This window comes from Gymnoscopelus microlampas (genome assembly GCF_963454915.1).
Source record: "Gymnoscopelus microlampas genome assembly, chromosome: 5".
Lineage (NCBI taxonomy): Eukaryota > Metazoa > Chordata > Actinopteri > Myctophiformes > Myctophidae > Gymnoscopelus > Gymnoscopelus microlampas.
Window position 1 is genome coordinate 15069187 of NC_139942.1, and position 20570 is coordinate 15089756.

At 40.1% G+C, this 20570-nt stretch overlaps 1 protein-coding gene across 1 annotated transcript; it reads left to right on the plus strand.

Annotated features, from left to right (window-relative positions):
- Positions 1–10545: 10545 nt before the first annotated feature.
- On the plus strand, positions 10546–11283 carry LOC311045941 (cilia- and flagella-associated protein 20-like; the record flags this gene model as incomplete). The annotated part of the gene is made up of 1 exon (XM_084058012.1): positions 10546–11283. The coding sequence occupies one exon, from the start codon at positions 10546–10548 to the stop codon at positions 11281–11283; it is 738 nt and encodes a 245-aa protein (XP_083914138.1).
- Positions 11284–20570: the final 9287 nt, after the last annotated feature.

Consider the following 20570-nt stretch of genomic DNA (forward strand, 5'->3'; position numbering starts at 1 on the left):
GTGTGTGTATATATATATATATATATATATATATATATATATATATATATATATATATATATATATATATATATATATATATATATATATATATATATATATATATATATATATATATATATATATATATATATATATATATGTGTGTGTATATATATATATATATATATATATATATATATATATATATATATATATATATATATATATATATATATATATATATATATATATATATATATATATATATATTTGGCCGCGGACCCCCATCTGAAAATATCTTGTGCCAGGGACCCCCAGAAGCAAAGATTTGTGTTTAAAATGTTAACTGATGTTCAAGATTTTTTGAAAAATAGCAGATCTACAAGCTCATAGCGTGGCCAGGGCTCCTGGGACCCTACTTTGAGAACCAATGCACTAGTATATAGGCTACTATATAGGGGGGGGGGGTTCAAGGTAGCAGATACATTCAGATTAAAGTGCATTCAATATAATAAAGACATTAGTTACAGTGGAAGAACAGAAGGAAGCCTTAAAGGCTTATTCAGAGTCCTTTCTTTATTAAAGGCATTGTACTGTATGTGACTTTGCTCTGTGTTTACATAACAAAACAATACATTATTTTGTTTTCCAATCATTTCTCTCTATACCAGCAGTATATCAGCCACTGTAGTAGTGTGGTGGTGTTTACCTGCACAAACACACTGCCCTGTCGCTGTGTTTTGGTGTTTTCACTGTTTGTTTTGGTAGACGCACTAGTAGACGGACATCTTTTGGGCAACCAAAACAAACAGTGAAAACACCAAAATACAGCGATAGTGCAGTGTGTTTCTGCAGGTAAACACCACACTACTCCAGTAGCTGATGACTACAGTAGTCAAAAGAACACCAAGAAAAAAAGTGGAAGTGATTCTACATGGACAGAAGGGTTTTACTATTTGTATTTCCATCATGGATTTGGAGTTATTGTCATCATCATCAGATTTAATCAGAGATGATCAAATCAATCTCACTGCTCAGCAGTAGTTGGCCAGACATTGCAATGACAAACACAAAGGTAGCCTACTGCCAAAAGACTTAGTGAATTATACAGATGGGAACATTGATTAGAGATAATATCGACAGTTGAAACCATCCTTATTATCAATATCATCATCATCACCACCACCATCATGCTGGAGTAACCCTTCCTCCGCCACATGTTTTCCAGCGGTATTTTGAGGTTGTTGTATTTTTTACTTTACTTCAGTATTTTCATTCTTTAATTCATTGTGCTCAGTGTGCTCGCTGCAGCAGCAGCGAGCACACTATAGTTATTGTGGGCTCGCTGCAGCAGCAGCGAGCACACTATAGATATTGTCACTATTTCTTTATAAAAGGAGAGAGAAGGACAGAGGAGAAATGTCCTGTGTTTTTGTAAAGTCACTGTGGCCACATTTTTTACACTACAGATATTTATTTTACATCACCAAGTGCGCACAGGTCTGCTCTCCGATTTAATCCAAAGATCTAAGGCTCTTGTTGGGTTCCCTTCTTACTGTCGATGATATCGAAGGAGACTCTCTTAGCCTCGTCTATGTCATCACTCATACTGCCTGTGGTGTCAATGACAAAACACAGCACAGAAGCCTGGGAGAGGCCCATAAGTCTGGGAAAGCAAAAGAGTGTAAGTCAGACTGAAACACAAGTGTCTCTACATTTTTTTGCTCAAATTTCTGGATACATCTCTCATCTATGGCCATTGGAACTGGCTCATCTTTATTGTAATGCGTTGTTGTGGATGCAAAGTAGCTCAAATTGAAGAACTCTTACCGTAGGAAGCTCTTATCACCAACAGCCACTCTGATATCCTCCAGTAGCTCCATCGTGGCATCAACAGCTAGGTTAGCTACTATATGGTGGAAGTAGCCATGACCGGACAAGATGGTATCCTTATTGATGCCCCCAATTGGGTCCTGTCGGCTGGTCTGATCAAATGTGCCACCATGGCTACATTTACCTGAGAGGGTGAGAAAAGCTGTCCAAAATTAGGCATTACTGTCATTTTGATATCTTGACAGATCAAACTGGAACTGTGAAGTAGACTAGTCTGCCAGCAAAGTGGATATCATTACTTTTACATTAGATTATTTTAAAAACTAAGAAGAAAATTATACATTTTTTTCCCCAAACAAGATTTCAAGATTTATTTTCTTTTTTTTTTCGATTTCAAAGCATGCAAAACTTTCCAGGAATAGAAAAGCTGCAGTTTCTATTAGCTTGGATTCCCTATCGATGATGTCACTTAGACGGATTTCTGAACTGTTCACAGCCCTCCTCTGACACCCAGACTGAGTAGAAATAAATGGTACCATATTATAATGAGCATTAGTGAGGACCAATTATAAGAAGATAGGTTGAAAATGGGGGAAGTCGTCCTTTAAGTTGATGGAGTTGGTGTAGATAATCCTGATTATGTTAAGATCAGAGGCTACCATTTCCTCGGACATGACAGAACTTTTGATTCTTAACATTGGCGTTGCTATAGTCATATGATACGATACAATGTGTCAGATAGTTCAGTACCTCCCACCTACATCACCATTACATTAGCGCCAGCAGGACTTTTGCATGGGCACGCAAAAGATATGAGTGGGGGTCCTTATCCCAACACACCCCCACCCCCGGCCTTTGTTAGGAAAATTAGATTTAAAGTCTAGAAGTATAATGAATGTGTATGTAGAAAACTGCATAAATGGAGTTTAGAAGAGTAAAAAGGGGGGCACATAGTGGCTCTTGTTTATATCCTGCTGTTTAAACATATAACTGCTTTAAGTTCAGCTATTCTAATCAATTAAGCCACACAGTGATATATAGACTATTATACTGTGTACCGTATATACATCGTATATTTTAATCCTTAGTATGACTAAAAGTGTTAAGTTTTAGTTTAACTATGTCATTATAACCTTATTCAAAGAAAATGTGTTTACCAAGGAGGAGAGGAGATCATAGTGAGAGGGGCCCTGTCTTTCCCTCTCTCTCATTTACTCCCTTTTTCAGAGGAATGTCTTACTGAAAATACAGGCACCAGTGATGCCATAGAATTAATATTAGGTCATAATAATCGCATACTTTTGTTGTAATACTCTTATAGTAATATACTAAAAGCTTTAATATGGATATCAAAATGACATGAGATTACACAGCAGAATTCAGAGTGTTAGTTCCCAGCAAGGAAATAGAAAACTAAAAATGCCATATACCTTGGCCAAATTATAATAGACAAAGGGTTCATAGACGCTTATCGCAATCAAAAGTAAGGGAGTGTAGGGCCATCGAAGGGAGGTGAGGAGTGGAGAGGCCTGTGACTGGGAAGGTGTGGAGTCAGCGTGAGAACAGCAGGAAGCCTCGTCCTCTGAAGCCAACATCAAGATCTAATTGATAATGTTTTTATGATGTAACGCTGGAATAGGGAAAGGATGCTTCAGTGCAGAAATATCGCCCTGTCTGGAGCATCATTACTCTGTGATTAGGGAGAGATTTTTGTATCCAGCGCGCTGTTATTTGAGTGGTATTGTATCTTTTATTTCTGTATATGACAATTCATTTCTGATTGTTTAATAGGCTCATCAATAATTGTAACCTTAGTTTAAGGATAATAAACCATTTTGATTCATACAATTGTAATCACCTGTGTAGCGATTATTTCAAGGGATGACTCCTTACACTATGGAACCACTGAACCAGGTACCTTATCCTTCTACAGGTTTACGTTTATGGAGTTAAGGTTCAGTAATAAATCTAACAATTGGTGCCGTAAACCCTTATGGTTCCGTAAGGAGGACATCCTTTGGCAGGCTGATCGTCTGGACATCATTCCAGTAACCGGTCTTGGCTTTCTTGTCTCGGTTCTGAGCAAACTTGCCCCGGGGTGAAAGATAAGGTTTGCTGAAACCTGTTTCGACTAATTCAGTGATTGGACACTCTAACCTGAGTTTGTTTGACTGAGATAAGCAATTGTCGTAATTCCAAAGCATTGACATAAATTTAGCAATTGTAGGACATTGATTTATAACCAAATTTAGCGGTGTGAATGAATTGTCATTAAGCTGTGTGTTTTAACTGTGCAAAATCGGACTTGGGGAGTTTGAGGGAAGACTGTTATTTATGGGAAGAGACATTACCAGGTAAACTCAGTTATTTTAACTCACGAGTGCAGCATTTACAGTGATCCAGTATCTTGTTGTCACACAAAGTGCGGTTAAACCGACAACTGCCGACATAAATCAGTTTACAGCATAGCTGCCGAGATAAACTGCCGAAATATAACGAATACCTGCCGCGATATTACAGTATTATAACTGCCGACATAAATCAGTTTACAGTATAGCTGCCGAGATAAACTGCCGAAATATAACGGATATCTGCCGCGATATTACAGTATTATAACTGCCGAAATAAAACAGTTTACAGTATAGCTGCCGAGATAAACTGCCGAAATATAACAGATACCTGCCGACATATTACAGTATTATAACTGCCGAAATAAAACAGTTTACAGTATAGCTGCCGAGATAAACTGCCGAAATATAACAGATATAGTCTTGACATTTATTGTGTGGGTGGTTCCTCACATAGCGCGCCGCGCTATGTGAGTTTGCATTGGGGTGGTGTGTACTCGCGACAATCAATTAATTGTCGCATCTCTTCTGTCTATCTCTTTCTAGTTCACTGTTAAATAATTTTATGACGTACTGCGGCTCATTGTGCTAAGAAGTGTGTGCTTTTTGTGCATTCTGGCTGCTCCTAGAGACTTTTACAATAAAAATTAGAAAGTTGGAAGGAAAAAGAAAAAAGGAAAGAGGTGTGTAGGACAACAAAAACTTCTTAAAAAGTGTGAAGACGTTTTTTTGGAAACCCCTAAATAATTTTCTTAGATAGTACGGTTCTGGGCGCTAGGAACTGTGTGTTTTTTATGTATTTTGGCCACTTATAGCGATTTGTAAAATAAACACTAAAACGTGCACGGCCGCTGCTTTCTCTGTGCGGCTGGTTGGCTTGTCATTGAAGATTAACGACATGAGCTTGTTTGATCTGTTTCCATAAGTTCAGTACTTCTGCTTGTGGTACTTACGAACATTTTGAGAACAAGCCTGTTTGTAGCCTACTTCTAAAGTTTATGCTCTAGGTTGGCTGTAGTACACCTCTTCATTGTGATAATTATACTTTTACTTGAGTAATTTTTGACATATACACACACGCATGTAGACTCACAGATAAGCCCCAGTAGTATATCATTTTAATCCTCGCACTGCCATTTGGAGGTTCACAAAAGGGAGAAGAGAGTACAGAATTTGAGTACTGTTGCCGCCCACACACACACACAGGCAGAAAACTCCCCAGTAATAAATCACTGCTATAATGTGTTTAACTGAATAGTCTCATGTTTTATCTTATATAGATTGTAACGTGGGGGTTCATAAACATTGGCATTTTCAGTGAGAATCAAATTAAGTGCCACATCCAGCCGTTTTGTTACAGATTACTGCGGAAGACCAGTTGTATAAGAAATACTGTGCCATTCACTAGGGAGTGGTCAAACGCTGTTTGTACAGAAGTAATAGCAGTACCATAGTCCCCTGTTGTGTTAGATTCCTAAAAGAAAAAGGTGTCATGGCGGAAATTGCTGATATGAAGAAAAGGCTTCTCAGATTACAAATACAACAAGTAGAACAGCAGCTGAGGTTAGGGGGTAGGCTCCCCGAACCCTTGGCTGCAACAGGCGGCAGCGGGGTCGCAAGGCTCCCAGAGCACGTTAAATACTCTATATAGTGCGGGGGAGATACTGAAGGCCCCCGTGTTCTGTCAAGGATGAATTAACATCCTAGCTGTGTTTCCGTCTAGCCTGCGTGGTTGTCGCACATGGTTGTGTGTCGGGCAACTGCGTGGTACGTGGATGACAGTCCACACCTAGCAGAGGGTGCGGTCTTGAGGGACGGTCTCTGTGAAAAGGCAAGGCGGGTGAAAACGGTTAAAATTCTGGTTCCCGTAGCCAAGCGGGGCCAGGACAAGACCGTCGGTTTCCTGCCTGGGGCGCCAACCACGCCAACGGGTAAGGGATCGCTATCGACTGGGTCACCCGCCGGTCGGATCGCAATAGCATTAAAGCCATGGCGTGCTGTGGTCGCTGCGTTCGGCTCAATGTACAGTCAGGCCATCACAAGCTCAAAGCGACCGCCGTAGTGCAACAGTTACTAAGCGAGTGATGCTCCTGTGATCGGTGGGCTTTGAAAAGAAGACGCCGGGAAGCAGGAGGCTTGAACTCTCCATCCAGGGTGACCTGGGTGTAGACCTCAAGTGGAAAGGGGTCTAGCCTGTCGACTGCGCCCCGCGGGGGAGGTCCGAAAGACTTAAGTGACAAATGTTGGAAATGCAACAAAATTGGGTACAACAGCAGAATAACAATTATCAACCAGGGTACTATAGAGGTAGAAGAGGTTATAGGGGTCCCTGTGACATGTCCCAGGTCAGGTGTTTTAACTGCAATGGTATGGGGCACTTTGCCCGTGATTGCATAAAGCCTAGGCGGCAGCGAACACACGGTGGTCAGAGCCAGCAACATTTTTAGATGAGGCAGAATGGAACAGACCAGTTATAGGGGTGTTAAGGCAGGGGGAGGAAGGTTACAGGGTTAAGCAGGACCAGCATAGAAGGCAGAGAAAAGTGATTAGAAGAGAGTATGACAGAGTAGGAGAGAGGTCAGAGTGCATGCACGCACGGACACACACAACACACAGTTGCTTAAGTGGCAGTACACATACGAAACCATACGAAACCATACATTCCCGCACATGAAGCAAAACTTTTAGAGGAATAAATGTTAATGATGTTATAACTTCTAAACTGCCCCACTATAATAACTGCCATTTTTCAAAGTAAATAACCCGAATGATGAGGATAATTGCGTTCACATCCGAGGGGTCCACGATGTTTATGGTCTGGCCTTTTCACATGAAGTGACACTGTCTGCAGCTCTTGGACGTGATATTACAGGCGGGAAGGGGTCAGTCTATACGACCTGGGATATAAACAATGCTGCAGGATTGTTTGCAATGCACATGCGACAAGTGCAGGAGAAGGAACTGTATCGACTGAGCATTTGGGGATGCTCTGGAAAACATAAACTGTTGTACATTTGTTTTCTGGCAGGAGGAATGAGGTGGAGTGCTGTCACGTGACCATTTACCGAGCCGCTGGAAGATGTCAAACCAGGCTCTCTGGCCCATGCATGTGAAAGCAAAATTTCCTCTGGCAAGTTGGTAATTAAATTATTAAATGGCCAAAGTAGGGCAGAGTGCACCTTTAGTTGTATGTTTGAAAAAAAAACAAGAAAAAACAGTTTTGTTTTTTTTGTTTTTTAAGGGGGAGAGAGACAAGTAGCCTACTCATGTATTATAGCACAACATTAAAGTCCACAGAACAGAATGGAAAAACTCTCCTGCAACCACACTGTAGAATATGACCATTAGCAGAGACATTGTTGTACAGAGAAAACTCACACTACAGTATACACTGACTGGCACCCTGACCAAAGATTACAAGTAAGTGAGGTAGTAGTTAAGAAAGTAAAGGAACTAAGGAAGTGTGCATGTACGCAGGGTTTAGTGCACGAGTGAGTCAGCTAGATGGGAGGTCAAGTGAGTCAGCTAGATGGGAGGTCAAGTGAGTCAGCTAGATGGGAGGTCAAGTGAGTCAGCTAGATGGGAGGTCAAGTGAGTCAGCTAGATGGGAGGTCAAGTGAGTCAGCTAGATGGGAGGTCAAGTGAGTCAGCTAGATGGGAGGTCAAGTGGAATTAGAAGTGTTTAAATATTTCTTAAATGTTGGAAAGGAGTTTGAAGACTTAAATGGCATCTAGTAAGTTCAATAAGTAAGTGCGGAATGTGAGGTTTAGAAATATGACAAAAAGTGGAATTAAAATCCTCTAAAATTACCTTGGGGGGTAGGACTGAATGTCGGAAGGAACATACATAATAATAAAACATATGATGAGAACGAGGAATGTTTTTAACAAGTGGCAGATGGCGCAGCGCATGTTTAGTTGAGAGTGAATACATTCTAAAAATAATTTAGTCATATATGATGGAGGTGTAGCAGCCCAAAACAATATTACAATAGTGTCAGAAATTCAAAGGTGGGGGGGAGTATTGCGATTGTATTAACTGTTGTACAGTCATCTGTTAACTTAAGTGATTGATCAGTCCCCATATGAACTAACCACAGATCAAAAAAGTCACGAACCAGCCATTTTCATGTTTAAAAGGGGGACGCCCCTGAATAATAAAAATGTGTAGAAACATGTATTACAAAGTTTACGGAACCTAATTGCATTGAGGGCCTCTATTTTTTAACAGACACAGGAAACGGACAGGAGACCTACCCAGAGCCCAGCAATATTCTGTGTTTGATGTATTTGCTTTATGAAATGCTTGATTTATTTGCCAGGTCGGCCTACAGGAGGTTTTGTCTGTCGATCGGACGGTATGTCTGTCTGTCTATCTATCTTTTTCCTCCCCAGCCAGTCAGCTAAGGGGGACACTGGGGCAGTTTTGGTCTTTTGGGGTTCTGGCTGTTCGTAGTGGCATGGGAGTATGTGTGCTCTAATTACATTTTTTCATTGCAGTACCAACAGACCTTTGACCTGCTTACTGCAAAAGCAGGTGGGAATGTGCAAGATGTTGCTTAACCATTTTTAATTCCAGATGTTTCTACTAATGTAACCTCTCTATTAGCTCAGTCCAAGGCCGTTCTGGACTCATTGACCCCACCACCAGAAGGATACGACCCCTGGGGTTGGTTCTCCTCATGGGGCTCTTCCTGGATGGTTTGGGTGGCCAGTGGGATACTTCCCATTCTTATCCACTGTTGTGTAAACCGCTCACTAGCTAGCATCCCCTCACATGACTCCACTGCCCGACAACTTGCTCTGACTAAGGTATCGACCTATGACTCTGACTTTGATCCAGCCAACCTTAGAGGGTTGCCTAGAGACTTGAGAAGCCTCATACCACATGACGGACAGTACATACAGACCCAGAATGACGTGCATGACATTTATCCTAGCCCAGACACACATGACGACGCATTTGCAACTTGTGACATAACGCTGTAAATCTAAGTGTACCAGGTCCTTCTAATTTCCCTTTTTAGATTACACCTACCGCTAGGCAGGTGTAAAAGGGGGACTGTTAGGAAAATTAGATTTAAAGTCTAGAAGTATAATGAATGTGTATGTAGAAAACTGCATAAATGGAGTTTAGAAGAGTAAAAAGGGGGGCACATAGTGGCTCTTGTTTATATCCTGCTGTTTAAACATATAACTGCTTTAAGTTCAGCTATTCTAATCAATTAAGCCACACAGTGATATATAGACTATTATACTGTGTACCGTATATACATCGTATATTTTAATCCTTAGTATGACTAAAAGTGTTAAGTTTTAGTTTAACTATGTCATTATAACCTTATTCAAAGAAAATGTGTTTACCAAGGAGGAGAGGAGATCATAGTGAGAGGGGCCCTGTCTTTCCCTCTCTCTCATTTACTCCCTTTTTCAGAGGAATGTCTTACTGAAAATACAGGCACCAGTGATGCCATAGAATTAATATTAGGTCATAATAATCGCATACTTTTGTTGTAATACTCTTATAGTAATATACTAAAAGCTTTAATATGGATATCAAAATGACATGAGATTACACAGCAGAATTCAGAGTGTTAGTTCCCAGCAAGGAAATAGAAAACTAAAAATGCCATATACCTTGGCCAAATTATAATAGACAAAGGGTTCATAGACGCTTATCGCAATCAAAAGTAAGGGAGTGTAGGGCCATCGAAGGGAGGTGAGGAGTGGAGAGGCCTGTGACTGGGAAGGTGTGGAGTCAGCGTGAGAACAGCAGGAAGCCTCGTCCTCTGAAGCCAACATCAAGATCTAATTGATAATGTTTTTATGATGTAACGCTGGAATAGGGAAAGGATGCTTCAGTGCAGAAATATCGCCCTGTCTGGAGCATCATTACTCTGTGATTAGGGAGAGATTTTTGTATCCAGCGCGCTGTTATTTGAGTGGTATTGTATCTTTTATTTCTGTATATGACAATTCATTTCTGATTGTTTAATAGGCTCATCAATAATTGTAAACTTAGTTTAAGGATAATAAACCATTTTGATTCATACAATTGTAATCACCTGTGTAGCGATTATTTCAAGGGATGACTCCTTACACTATGGAACCACTGAACCAGGTACCTTATCCTTCTACAGGTTTACGTTTATGGAGTTAAGGTTCAGTAATAAATCTAACACCTTCGTCGCCCAATCATAGCGCTGCGTTTGCATTGTAGGCTGACTGGAAGTCCATATTTGGGAAACGGTTTCGGCTACATTTGTGTTACATCACGCCCATGCCTACATAATGACATCCGGCAGATCCGAACAAATGTGTCGATACCAGCAGTTCTCCACTCTAACAGCATATGCTTAGCACAATACTAAGCACATAGAAAATGTATAGGCCCACATTTCAAAGTGGGTTATTGTCCATCTTATATAGTGTTGGCAGCAATCCTCTTCAGTTTTGGGCTAAAAAGACCAGTTATGGTCACGTCGAAAGAATCGTAGACGAAGACATCCATTCACTTGTGGTGGAGGTAGAGGGGACCAATGTCAGTACCACATATATAACATGTCCTGGAGATCCCACAAAGACACTGGGCATCAAACTTCCCTTTCTGATCTTAGTCGTCAAGAACCTCAATAGGTATTTCAGCTTTGAAGTCCAGATAATGGACCATAAAAATATACGTCGTCGGATTCGGGCGAGCAACTATCAAACCAAGATGCGGGTGACGCCGTTCCTCTGTACCATGCCCATGGAGCTGGACGATGGCTGGAATCAGATTGAGTTCAATCTGTTGGACTTCACCCGGGCAACCTACGGTACCAAGTACATTGCAACGCTAAGCGTACAGATCCATGCAAACTGTCGCGTAAGGAGGGTGTATTTCTCAGACAGACTGTACACAGAAGCTGAGCTTCCGGATGAGTTTAAACTATATCTCCCTGTGCAGAAAAAGCTGGAAAAAAAGCCAAAGCCAGGCACAGATATAGGGTTAGGGTTAACCCTAGAAATGCCCAAGGAATCAGGGGCAAAGGATGCAGATCCCCAGGATCAGCCGCCAGAGGGTGAGGGTGAGAGTGAGACATCCAGTGTCGCACCTGAGGAAGGTGAACCTGAGGAATAAGTTCAAGCCTCATGACCCAAGGGATCAAAAGTCAAGGAGGCAGAGAGAATGGAAGTCTCCAAAAGCAGCAGACGAAGCAGCCACAGGCAGACCTGAAGAATTGAAGATGAAGCCTCAGATTTGGATACATATTTTTAGGTGTGCAGCTTAGTCCACATTCTGGTCATTAATTGTCCTGGGGGAACAGGTAAACCTAGTCTTTACCAATGATGAACCATAAGAAAACAGTGGCTGCTTCAAGAGTCGTCGCACAGTCCATCAGGTTCCCGCTACACGCATCACTAGACACCTGCCCCAGCATGTCCTCCACACATGGAGACAGCCCCACCACACCCCTGATCATCACAGTCAGCCAGAGGTAAGGAGGCAGGATTGGTATGAACAAGGCCAGGGGTCAGGACAACAATCCTAAGCATCCTAAGCAATCAAAGCATGCAACAGGCAGCAAAAAAAAAAAAAAAAACTAGGCTGAAGAGCAGGTTAAACTCCCCCAACTCGGGGCCGTTTGGTCTCAGGGGCCCCAAAACCCCTTTTTTGGGGGAGGAATTATGTTAATGGCAATATCAATTTACTAAAATTACATACATTGTCTTACACATATGAAAATCGGCATGGAGTATCCTGACACATAGGGGTAAGTAGAAAATTAGGATTCTGGTGCTTGCTACCATTGTATTATTAAATATGACCTACAACATCCCCAGAAACACAAAAAAAAATACTGTCCGCTTGACAAATAACAACAAAGATGATTATTTTCCAATACTTTATGGTGAATATCACTGCCTCACTTGTATATAGAAAACTTCCCATGTCCCTAAGCTATCTTGAAAATGACTCTTTCTTTACCTCAAATCGGAGAAAATTGAATATTCAGTCATAGTAGAGGCCCTAGGAGGGGTCCACTCACAACTGCTTTTTTTTCTAGTTTGGATTTTTGGCATCAATAGGACCTCTAATATAGGGATTTAGATGATCCCAAGAAAGAAAGTTGTCCAAAGTGTGTGTTTTTTTCAGTGTTTTTATACCCCTATGAGACCCGTGGGATTGCTGGCGAGAACACAGCGAGACTGTCTTTGGGAGACTGTAGCACACTCAAATTTAGACGTAGCCCAAAGATAGAGATACCATTTGATTCTAGACAACCTCAAGTTTCCAATGGGACCAACCTTGTCATGCTACCTGTCGGGAAGGGGGCTAAATACCTAATGATTCAAAGTTAGACAACATTCTGGTGAGGGAAAAACGGCCATCACCATTTTCCCTTGAGCTGTCACCTCAATATATGTGAATGGAAATGGGTTACATGGATACCTACAAGCCTCCCCTGTACAGACATGCCACATTTATGCCAATCTCGTGCAGTTTTGGGCAAGAACCATGCAGTTTTTGCATGCAGTATAATTATGCAATTTCCGCCTATGCATAAAAAGGAGACCACTTTATTGTATCTATAGCTGTATGAGACCACTTTACTGTATCTATAGCTGTATGATGCACTACAGTAGTACTATGCAAGTGCTTACAATGCACAGTTTAATTTCCTTTCCATTTGTGTTACTTACTTCCGATGAGCAGGTTGGTGCCTTGCATGGTTTCCTCCACCATCAGTGTATGAATGTGTGTGTAAAAGGGTAACATTTTGATGGCAATAATCTTGTAAATTTCAAGCTGCAATTCAACTCTAATGGTGTTTATTGGTCAACATCCACCCCCACACCCCCCTTCTCTCTCTCTCACACTCACACACACACACACACACACACACACACACACACACACACACACACACAGTAAATCATCAGAAATAGCTAATCTACAAGCTCACCGGAGCCAGGGGGGAGCACCCCACACCCATCACTCCCGCCCCCTATACCCCTCCATCCCCTTACTACCATCAGCTATGCAAGCAGGTGTGTAACTGATGACAATTACAAGAATGATAACAGGTGCTCCCGATCTGATCAACCGGAGGCACGTCTACACCCACACACAACACAAAGACAAAGATACAGAGTCAAACTGAATTTGTACTTTTAATAACTACAGTTTTTTTCGCTTTAAAGCAAGCCCACATTGTTTCTTAAGGAACAATATTTTCTAGTTATACTTATCGTCTCTGTTTGGTGGAAACCTAATGTGTCCAAAACTTTTTTCAGGATTAAGATTCAAAAGTAGCAGATCGACAAGCTCAAAATGCATCGCTTCGCGCCACATTTCGAGCTTGTAGATCTGCTACTTTTGATACTTTGTGTGACGCTGTAGTATGATTAAGTAGGGCGTAAATTTACGAAAAAACAAAAAGTTTAAATATGGAGATGCAGTAAGAGGTTTGTGCCTGACAGCAACAACATATTTTTTCTTGGGGCAGCCATAGCTTAGTGGGTAGCCGTCTGGTGATCAGAAGGTCACCGGTTCACCTCCCGGTCCCGGTCTATGTATCAAAGTTCAAGTATTACTGAGCAAGACACTTAACACCTACAGTAAACTGTTCCCCTTGATCAGTGATTGTGGTAGTGTTAGTTTACTTAAGTAACACATATTTTAACACTGATGTTTCCCAATATGAATGTTCAACTTGCATTGTTTTCAGTGGTGGAAAAAGTACTCACATTCCTTACTTTAAGTAAAAGTATCAATACTGCAATGTAGAGATACCCTGTTACAAGTAAAGGTCCGGAATTCAAAATGTACTTGAGTAAAAGTTTTGTCATCATAATGTACTTAGAGTACCAAAAGTAAAAGTACTCATTAGGCAGAATGTCCCGTTTCAAGTTTTCAAATGTATACAAATCTTTTGAAAATAGCAGATCCACAAGCTCACAATGCGTCGCACCGCGCCGCATTGTGAGCTTGTAGATCGGCTATTTTCAAATGGACGAAATGAATATAGGGCAATTATCAAAATCTACAAAGTAACTAGTAACTAAAGTTTTCAAATAAATGTAGTGGAGCAAAAGTACAATATTTGCCTCTTTGAAACACCCCAGTAAAGTAAAAAAATCCTCAAAAGGGTACTTAAGTACAGTACTTGATGAGTACATGTACTTAGCTACTTTACACCACTGATTGTTTTGGCCTGTCTCTTTCCAAACACAGTGGTGGGACCTGTGTGCACTCTCATGTGGAAATGTTGCTGCTTGCATCACAGAAAAGGAATCTGAGCTGATGTGAGACGTTGTCCCTCTAGGGAAGGACTGGTTAGTCCAACACTGTGTCCTCTCACCAAAATGCACATGTTTCAGATGGCAGCGGGCCTACAAGTGTTTTCATTCAGTCTGACTTATGCTTGAAGTGTTTGTTTTAAGCTACTTGTTGTAGCAGCAGGTGGGTGGAGTCATCTACATCTGGAACATTCCAATTGCAGATAATAGAAGAAGCACATGAGAGCTCTTCCAAACTGACCAGTGGTGTAAAGTAACTATAAGTACATTTACTCAAGTACTGTACTTAAGTACAATTTTGAGGTGCTTTTACTTTACTGGAGTATTTCTAATTACTTTTACTTTTACTCCACTACATCTCAGAGGCAAATATTGTACTTATACTCCACTACAAATATTTGAAAACTTTAGTTACTAGTTACTTTGCAGATATAAATGATTATGTTATAAAACATACATTAACCACTTTATTTGAAAATAGCTGATCTACAAGCTCACAACGCATCGTGACGCTTGGTGAGCTTGAAGATCTGCTATTTTCAAACATTTTAGTACTTTTACTTTTGTACCTTTACCTTTAATTCCGGACTTTTACTTGTAACAGAGTATGCTACTTCTACATTGCAGTATTGATACTTTTACTTTAATAAAACATGTGAGAACTTTTCTTGACCTTTGACAAACCTCTGACATTTGGTGTCTAACGTGTGACTTATATCAGTGGTTCTCAAACTTGTTTCATGTCAAGGATCCCCAAATGACGTGTGTATTTGGCCACGAACCCACATGTGCAAATGTTTTGTGCCAGGGTCCCCCAGATTTGTGTCAACAACTTAAGCAACATTTCCAATCACTTTCAAGATTTTTCAAAAATGTTCAAAAATAGCAGAGCTCAGCAACCTCACAGCGCGGCACAAAGTGACACGCTGTGAGCGTGTAGATCTGCTATTTTTGAATAGCCAAAGTATGTGGATAAAGTGGTTAAAATGATTGAGATGCTATATTAACCAATGTTGCTGGGGATCCCCTGGAACCCCCTCAAGGACCCCTGGGGGGTACTTAAAATACTTTGTACATACATTCATTAAAATGCAGTTAATGATGAAACAATGACAAATCTACAGATCAAACTCTTTTCATCTTTATGCAAGGAGGCCCAACTGAGATTGAAGCATTGTTTACAAAGTGGCCCTGATACAAACAACAAATAAAAACAAATATTATATACTCCACTACAATTATTTGAAAACTTTAGTTACTATAGCTACTTTGTAGATTTTTATTATTACAAAACTCCACTTCAGCCCTATATACATTTTGGCCGCTTGGAAATAGCCGATCTAAGCTCACAATGCGTCGCGATGCGACGCATTGTGAGCTTGTAGATCTGATATTTTCAAAAGATATGTATACATTTGAAAACTTGAAATGGGACATTGTGCACAATGAGTACTTTTACTTTTGGCGCTTTAAGATTATTTTGATACCAATACTTTTGTACTTTTACTCAAGTAAATTATTAATTCTGGACTTTTACTTGTAACAGGGTATTTCTACATTGCGGTACTGACACTTTTACTTAAGTAAAAAATTGTCGTACTTTTTCCACCACTGGAAAGAGATAAGGACTACTAATCATATTATATCTGAACCGAGTTGATCTTGGTACATAAAACTACTGTACATAAACAGATCAACCATCTTTAAATACATTTGCAGCTATTTGTGTATACTATTTTAAATAAATCATCTATTTTTAATGCTGCTATTTGTCCCACACGTTTTATGCAAGTGACTGCAAAATCTTGAAGTTCTGCTGCTATTTGTTTCAAAAGCAATATAGCAAGTTATTCTTGCTTACATACAGAACTGCTAAAACGATTTCTAACAACAAATGCATAATTACAATCATAAGCTCATTTTTCAAAGTTCCAATGTGACTCAGCTATGTTTGAACATTTATTTACTCCCTTTCACTTGTATTGTAGCCTACTTTTCTTAGTTTTGACTGTTTATTTCACATTTGCTTTGGCAATGTAAACATATGTTTTCTCATGCTGATAAAGCCCCTTTGAATTGAAATGCATGTAATAACAAGAGAGAACAATGAGGTAAAAGAAGATATCACAACACACGAGGCAGAGGTCAAACAATCTACGTCCCTGCCCGCCCGTCCTGGCTGAGATGACCACAACACATTCCATTCCACAGTGGTGGAAAGTATTTAGTCATGTACTGTAATTACTATTTTGAGGTACTTTTACTTTGAGTATTTCCATTTCTTGATAGGCTACTGTACTTTATACTTCTACTCCACTAAGTCTCAGAGGCAAATGTTGTACTTTTTACTCCACTACAATTATTTCAAAACTTTAGTTACTGCATAGTTACTAACTAGTAATTTCCAGATTTAGATGATTATTAATTAATTAAAAATAGGGGTGTGCCGATATATCGTCCCGCGATATATGCGACGATATGTATCGTTTTGGGGGAAAAAAATATCGTTTTGGAATTTATTTTTATTTTTATTTTTTTATTTTTTTACACCTATCAAAATAATCAGGCATGCAAACAGCCCCGAGGTGAAAAGGGTGACAACATGTTGTTTTTTTTCGGGTCAGGTGTCACACTATTGCCCTATTTGGATTCAAAACGGCTGAAAAGCTACAAGTTTGCATGTCTGAATAATGCAAAAACAGAATTATTTGTTTGCATTTCCTTTTTTTCTCCCCCATTTATTTTCATAATAAAAAAAGTGCGTATCGTATCGTATCGAAATCGTATCGAAGTTGTGAGCCAAATATCGTATCGTATCGTTTCGTGAAATTAGTGTATCGGCACACCCCTAATTAAAAACCTTCCTACATTTTTCAAAAATAGCAGATCTACAAGTACACGTGTTGTGAGCTTGCTGTAGATGACTAACATAGGGCTTAATGATGAATACTTAGTCATAAAACATGATATAATGTATAATTCTGAAATGGGCATTCTGCTTAATGAGAATTTGACTTTTACGACTTTAAGTATATTTTGATGCAAATACTTTTGTACTTTGAATACAGTATACTTGTGGTATTGCTACCTTTGCTTAGCTTTAGTCCAAAATATGAGTACTTCCTGCACTACTGCCATTCCATGCTATAATAGTGATGGGCAGGAAAAGTCACGCCATTAGCACCCTCTAGTGGCTCAGTGTGAGAAGCCTGACTCCTCAAGTATTACTAGAAAGGTGTGCTCAGAGAATAGAAGGCATGCCCTAATAATAAAAGTATTTAGAAAAAATAAATATAAATATTTATTTTTTATTTATGTCCTGAAATTGTCAAGATGTGCTTCAATCTTAATAACCATTTTAATGAATTCCTTCGGTCAAAATTGTGTGAAATTTATTTCTGTTAATCTGTTATTTCCTTCAAAAGTTATGCTATATTCTGTGTTTTCCATTTTTGGGTTTGGGAATGAATCCCATGGTACTTTATTTCAGCCTGGTAACTGGCAAAATGTTAAAATAACAGTATAATAGTACTCACTTACATTATTTAAAAATAGCAGGTGTGTGGAGTGGACCTCTCTTTCCATTTAGACTGTAATTTAGGAGTTTTTCTTATGTTGTCACATTCTATAACTGGTTCACTAGTAAAGACCCCGCCTTCAAACAATACATAGTTTTGAAGTTGCTTTTACTCCATTACAATTAATATCTACAGGCTCACAATGCGTCGCGATGCGATGCATTGTGATCTTGTAGATCTGCTTTTTTCAAAAGATATTTATACATTTGAAAACTTGAAATGGGACATTCTGCATAATGAGTACCTTTGGTACTTTAAGTATATTTTGATGCCAATACTTTTGCACTTTTACTTAAGTAGGAGGCCTATAGATTTTGAATTCCGAACTTTATATGGTACTTAATGGAGCGGAGGAGAGATAATTGCTTGTTGTCTCTTTATTAGCTACTGTTTGACAGCAAAACCTTGTTCATTTTTAAAAGACAACAGTAACACCAACAGTGAAACCCATGTAAGCTACAGCAGAGCCTTGTATTAAGTACCGCCAATGAGGGGGAAGAAACAGCGCCGGTCACGTGGTTCACGTAAACTGGAACTATAGTTACAAGCAGCTGTAGACCTCAGCAGTGCATTCCATAAACTTCCGGTTTAGGGCTTTGTCATTATTCGCCAATAGACAGCTATGTAGAAGACCTGGCCCGATGGCGTGAAGCAACCGAGGTGACGCAACTCTCCTTGTATAGCTCTGGCCTACAGTAACTGGTTTCTATGCAATGCCTCTCTGCGCATTGCAAGCTTGACAACGCACCCACCCCCCCTCCCCCCTGACCACTTAAACCCTATATGGTTGACCGGAGTCCCTCAGGGCTTTATACTAGTGTATGTTATAGGCTCTATTCACAGCAGCAGCCATATTATCACTTCCTTCACAGGTGTTACCAATGATACTAATGAAGGCTCTGTTCCATTTAGTCTAGCACAGTGGTTTCCACGACTGAGAGTGTACAAATGGAACCAAATGGACCCTTACGGGTCCATTTGGTTCCATTTGTACACTCTCAGAGTTACACACCTGTAAGGGGCCATTTGGAAGCCCATGAGGGTCCCTGGACCCCAACTGTAGACCCACTGGTGTAGCAGAGTGTTTCCAGTGAGCCAACATGCACAATATCAGCACCCTGACTCTGTTTGACCAGAATGGAACAGAGCCTTCATTAGTATCATTGGTAACACCTGTGAATGTCTTCACAATATGGCTGCTGTGAATAGAGCCTATTGTGGGGAAGGCTTTCGCTGAAAATAGCCAATCTTTTATTTTATTTTATTGACTAGCCTTAATAACCTTTTGGAAAATTGACAAGCCTTAATAATCCGGAGGACTGATAATGATGCATCTTTAAAAACTATTGCTGGAAGGGTCATATTAACAGGATCATAAAGCATCATATTTGACTGACTGTCCTCTATCTACTTGCAACAACAAGGCAGTGCAAAGTAGATCAGGGGTTCACAAATATTTTCATGAGAAGGACCCCCAAGTAGCCATAGGTCCTGGCTCTGACCACCCATTGTTAAATCGTTTTAAAAATATGCATAACAATTAGCTCTCTAACTTTTGACACTGAGAACCACTACAGAACATATAGTACCATCATTATGACTGAGTGATGATTCCTTAAAGTGGGCCATACTAGCCCATGACATTTTGTATTTTAAAACAAACTGCCAGACACGAGAGGCATATACACCAACATGCCAAACTGTCATGACCCCTGTTGTAATAATTCAATGATTCAATCCGCACCAAACTTCGCACAACCATTGTCCAGGGGTCGACGGGCCACAGGTGCAAGTTTGGTGAGAATTAGAGTTTGGTGCGGATCTGAGCAACGGTGTGCCTGGCCTCTGGGTTTGCAACATGTGGCCTTTTTCAAGCCAAAAGCAGTTGGTTTATAGAACAAGGCTATTCTACCTAAACATTGACATACATTTGGCCGCGGACCCCCACCTGAAAATGTTTTGTGCCAAGAAGTCCCAGAAGAGAAGATTTGTCTTAAAAAATGCAAAATTCTACACAATTCTTCAAACACCAGGGGCCCTGAAAATGTTCAAAAAATAGCAGATACACAAGCTTGCACCGCGGCACAAAGTGACGCACTGGGAGTTTGTATATCTGCTATTTTTGAATAGCCAACGTATACGATATGGATAAAGGGGGGGAAATGTATTAACACCTTTTTCTGGGGACCCCCTGGAACCCCCTCAAGAACCACTGGTGGTTCCCGGACCACTGGTTGAGAACCACTGTACTAAAGCACTTGATACAGCTCTTGTTAAAGCCAGTTCTCTATAGATAGGAATGCCCTTCTAAATAGTAAGCCCAAAACATCTAGAGAGATTACGTGTTTTTGTTTGTGTGTTTGTTTGTTTTGTTTAGTTATTCGATCCTGCACATAATACATACATAAAATTGGGACTTGACTCAATGTGACAACCCTTTATGGGAGGTCTTCTCAGACCCCCCTGCCTTTTCTTTCAGGGGCATATAGTCATCTCCCTGCTCTTGAAAAACAGACTTGGCAACCCCAAAGTGATATGTTTGTCT